Source organism: Micropterus dolomieu, unplaced genomic scaffold, assembly GCF_021292245.1.
Source record: "Micropterus dolomieu isolate WLL.071019.BEF.003 ecotype Adirondacks unplaced genomic scaffold, ASM2129224v1 scaffold_76, whole genome shotgun sequence".
NCBI lineage: Eukaryota > Metazoa > Chordata > Actinopteri > Centrarchiformes > Centrarchidae > Micropterus > Micropterus dolomieu.
Genome location: NW_025744076.1, coordinates 805 through 5,986, shown reverse-complemented (window position 1 = coordinate 5,986; position 5,182 = coordinate 805). Strand labels below are relative to the sequence as shown.

Genomic DNA, 5,182 nt, shown 5'->3' with positions numbered 1-5,182 from the left:
TTGTTGATCTTTGTTGTTGTATATTTTTATGTTGTCAGTTTATATATTTATATGTACACAATATTCTCTTCCGTTACGTTACTTCTGCATGGCACAGACCCAGAATAATGCACATGTATATATCTGCAACGTTCTTCTATTCCATATTTATATATTTCCACATTTATTTATGTTGACTGTATGTTTGTCTACGTGTAGCACCTTATCACCACAGCAAATTCCTCGTATGTGTAAAACACTACTTGGCAATAAAGCTCCTTCTGATTCTGTTTCTGAGAATATTTCTTAAGAGGCTTTGTTGATGTAACAGGGAAAGGTATATCAGGTATAGCTTAGAATAATTTAGCTGACCCCATAAGTGTTTTCTGACATTCTAGCTTTAGGTATTTCTCACATGTACTTGTCCTTGTCAGGGAGACAACAATAGACTGATTAGTTAGAGACAGTAGCTCAGGCGTCAGGCTAGCAGATATCAGTGTTCTCTGGGAAGGTTGAATCCTGCAAGAATGTTTACAAGAACTAACTGGCTCCACAGATTAGAGTTTAACTCATGGATAGTGAGAGATTCCGATATGACGCAGCATTGGAGTCTAAACATCAGATAGATAGTTCTGGGTGTAAGGTGACCTAATAGAGAAACCTTCAGGCCCTAGGGGGAAGACAGAAACATAAAAGGGACCACAAGATGTTATCCTTCAGATTTGGTGTTGGCATTTGACGTGTTCACATGTTGTATGCTGGCACTGCATCTCCTCGGTTGGGCATAAATAAACCAAGCAATGTTAAGTCTTCATCAGTCTCCGAAACTTCTTCACACCTGAACCTGGCTCACAATATTTCTCAACAAAAAGAATATTTACATTAAGACGTGTTAAAGTTTCAAACACACAAGCCAAATGTCAGGTATTTGTTCAGCGACTGTACGCATCTGTAACATTTCTTTAAAAATATTTAATTCATTTTTATCATTGTACATCAACTTGTTCAACCTTCACCTGCTGATCATATATTCCTTGATCTTTTTACAGGCAGTGATTTGATCCTGGTGAGCCCTGTCCATCCTGTGGCTGAGGGAGAGTCTGTTACTCTGAGCTGCAAGTTAAAGACAGAAAATGTTCTTTCTAATGTAGATTTCTATAAAAATGGAAAACTCATCCAAAATAAAACCAGAAAGGAGCTGACGCTCCCTGCAGTGTCAAAGTCAGATGAAGGCTTTTATAAATGTGAAGGAAGAGAGTCACAAGGTCAGCTGAGTCGATCATCACCAGAGAGTTGGATGTCAGTAAAATGTGAGTGTGATTAAAACCTTGTTTCAGCAGACTTAACCTATTAGTTTGTGTAAGAGATATTGTTTTCTACATTGGTTATTCAATAATGAAACATAAAAATACAAAAGTAAATATGTGATTAGCAGTGAAAGGTGTGTTAGTTTATATTACAAAGTAGTATTTATTTTGAGCTGAAGAAACGTTTCATCAAGCAACAGGAGGATGATTTATTGTGATACTGTGATATCTAGACATAAATGATACATGATCAGGGGTTTATTTAAGTGTATTTGATCTTATACATTTATTTACTGTGTAAGTGTATTTGCATTTGTGTGTATGTGATATATTTTGGTTGTTATATATATTTTTCTATTGTTCTTCTCTGGCCAGGGAGAAAGTCACCATTTGTGAGGCTTGATGAGACCATAACTCTGTTTTTGTAAATGTATTTAAGAAAAGTGTCATATAATTAATATTAATATAGATTATTTATCATGGCAGCGCCTGAAAGCTCTCCATTTCCTGTGTTGTTGATTGTTGGGCTGATTTGTGGAGTTTTACTGATTATTCTCCTGCTGCTGTTTCTGCATCGCTGCAGAAAGTCAAAAGGTCAGTTCTTCTCCTTCTGATATTAGATTGATTTCACACTGATTAGTCAAACTCACAGATGTAGTCTGATGTCAATACCTGCACTGTAATAAAACCATGTAACAGCAAATATCTGTTTTTTTTTTTTACAGATTCATGCTTTATCAGGTTGGTACAACACTCTCTCCTCTGCGTCTGAATCCAACAGCAGTACATCACATGTTCCTTATCAAATCTGGTGTATTTACTTTGTGTTTTGGGGTCCAGCAGGTCTCAGAGCACCAATCAGGGCTCTGCTACAGATCACATGATCAACCAGGATGAAACTCAACACAAAAAATACTCTTCTCCTCTCCATGGTCAGCCTTAATCCTTTATAACTAATCACTTACATTAAACTTAATGTTTACATTTCACGTTATCTGTTTTAGAAGATTACGGAATTCATATAATGTAATTGAAACACTGATTAATATGACATTAGCTTTATTTTCTCTGCTCTTTAGATGATGCTCGTCTCTATGAATCAATCAAAGGCCCTGAAGAAACTGAAAATGGTACAGTATATACTTTTTGTTTAACACGGAGCAGTTAGAAATACTAGAATAAGATGATATAAGGTAAATATAAATGATGGAAAACCCCTGAATTTTAAACAATATGTATATTTCAGAGGAATTCAGCGAGGTCACATATGCTTTGATTGAGCTGAAACACATTGCTAAGAAGGGTGAGTAGTTTATTTTATGTCGTGAGAATTACAAGCAATTAGGTGAGATGGCTTTTGTATACAGCATTGCCTAAATTAAGCCCAGTAAATTGTCTTTTCATGCATCCATCTGGTAATACACCAGAGGTGAGCCCTGTTTATTCAAATGGCAAGACAGGATCAGCAGCAGGTAGACAAGTACAACAGACATTTTGAAGTTTTTGTTGGGTGCTGCTACCTGACACAGTGTAATATTTTAATACTTCCACTAAAGAGCAGCAGTGGTCATATTATAACCCCATATACTGTATATATAAGAGCTTTAAAGGGTCAGTGATTTAGTGGCATCTTGTGGTGAGGGGTGCAAATTGCAACCAGCGGCATTCACGTGTTCCTCAGATGGTCCCATTTCCTGAGTTGTGAAGTTTTAATTTCGACTTCGTGTGCGTTAATATCACACACGTTGTGAGGTTCTGGGATTCTCTACTCAGAATTTTTTCCCACTTCAATCACTGATTCTAAGGTAATAAAAACATAACCATTCATTATATTATATTATTTTGCTTTTCTGTCAATAGATCCTCTTAAATATTACACACTGAACCTTTAAGGCTTGTTGGATTTGCGGTATGTTGATTTTCAGATACTCTATATGGAAAAAAGTACTAGGACACCTAAACATTACATTTATAACATCCCATTCTAACTCCATAGGCATTAATACAGAGATGGTCCCCCCTTTGCAGCTATAACACCTTCCACTCTTCTATGAAGACTTTGTACAAGATTTTAGAGTTTGTCTGTGGGAATTGTTGCCTGTTCATCCAGAAGAGCATTTGTGAGGTCAGACACTGATGTTGGACACGACGGCCTGGCTCGCAGTCTCCGCTCTAGTTTATCCCTAAAGTGTTGGATAGGGTAGAGGTCAGGTGCTCTGAGCGGGCCAGTCAAGTTCTTCCACACCAAACGGGGAAAACCATTTCTTTATGGACCTGGATTTGTGCACGGGGGCATTGTCATATTGAAAGAGGAAAAGACCAAACACAAACTGTTTGTGAAAATTGTAAGAAAGACCACACCATGAAAAAAAAATCCCTACCAAAAGTATTGGGACAGGGGTGTCTGGTACTTTTGTCCATATAGTATATGTTTGATTAAATAAATATGATATGTAATCTCTCACGTTGTTGAAAAAGAATTAATAGGTGAGTTACACAAATGAGTTGGTTCCACCATAGATAGTTGTATTTAAAAAAAATTGTCTGTCAACGTAATCCACTGCCCTCCTTCTTGCAAAAATGTATTTATTATTAGGGGATTTTGTCCCCCATCACTTCCACTAAAAGCAAATAAGGAAGGGATGTTATCAGGGCCAGCATGACCACGGGGGATGATTATAGCAAGCCAAACATGTTTACTGTTCAAATGGGCGTGTGACTATTGTTTTAAGACACATCTCAAAAAAGGTATGAACCACTCCTTTAAGCATAGTTTATTTGTATCGCTCTGCATCACGTACAATGTCTCAGTGGGCTTTACAGGCGCACAGCATCAATGGTTCTTATCCCAGACCAAATTCTCAAAGACGGGAAACAAAAGATTTACTCAAAAAACAGAACACATCTGAGGTTATGAGGTCATGGAATGAACATCAGGTCGTGACATAGTCCTTTTATCTTCATTTTTCCATCAGTTCATAACTACTGTACAAATTAAACCTGAAACGTGGCTTCTGTTTTAGACGACAATCTGATGTATGCAGAGGTTCACTCCTATGATAAAGCCAAGAAAGACAAAGGTAAGTAAAGCTTACATCCACCTGCAGCTGTTACTGTCCAACAGGTTTGTCTTGGACACAGTGAGTTCTGTGTCCATCCAACACAAATATGTTTCAATCCAATGGTAGCTGTTACTGATTTGACGTAATTTAAATGTTTTCTGTTTTCTGTATAATTTTTGTATTTTATTATTTATTTTACGTATTCTTAAATCCTTCCTTGATTTTCTATCAAACTATCTTTGTTGTGAGTACTATTGTAACATGTTTTCTCTTGTGTTTTGTTTTTGTACACTACATTTATTTTACATTATGGATGTAGGCATTGCTGAAGCAAAAAACTATATAGAAACAGTATATCAGTACATTGACATTTCAAACTGGTACGACTCCTTTTACAGGAAACTCAAGTCCTGCAGCAGCGGATGAAACCGTTTATTCTGAAGTCAAACTGGGAACGACTGTTCAGTGACAATATAATGTGCATATTGTTATTAGTCACTTTAGTGATTTATTTTACAGATGGTCACATTGGTTATAAATGGGTGTAAAATGCCATAAAGCAGCCTTAATTCTTAAATAACACTAAATCTCTTTCTCCTATGGTTTTCCTCCACATCAATAAAGAGATCTGTACCAACAAAACCAGTGGGACAGATTGTTTAAACAGTTGGTGCACCTCGGACTTTCAAATGTCAGGCAGTATTTTGTAAAGTTCAACTTATAGCACACAATTTAAAAGAAACTTGGTGAAATGACTACAGATTATCTCATATAATTATTTACATGTTCCCACTGAGTGTTTATGTCCTATATTTATATATACAGTGGGTACGG

General features: G+C 36.5%; 1 protein-coding gene across 1 annotated transcript in view; it reads left to right on the top strand.

The window, feature by feature from the left end:
- The window catches only part of LOC123967144, a gene marked incomplete at both ends in the record, with an annotated part of 12,107 nt that extends 7,310 nt beyond the window's left edge, over positions 1-4,797 (top strand). The window contains 8 exon segments of the mRNA XM_046043168.1: positions 1,029-1,289; positions 1,773-1,880; positions 2,012-2,027; positions 2,127-2,218; positions 2,366-2,416; positions 2,533-2,589; positions 4,310-4,366; positions 4,747-4,797. Of these exon segments, the coding sequence (XP_045899124.1) occupies positions 1,029-1,289; positions 1,773-1,880; positions 2,012-2,027; positions 2,127-2,218; positions 2,366-2,416; positions 2,533-2,589; positions 4,310-4,366; positions 4,747-4,797 (693 nt within the window).
- Between the last annotated feature and the right edge of the window lie 385 nt (positions 4,798-5,182).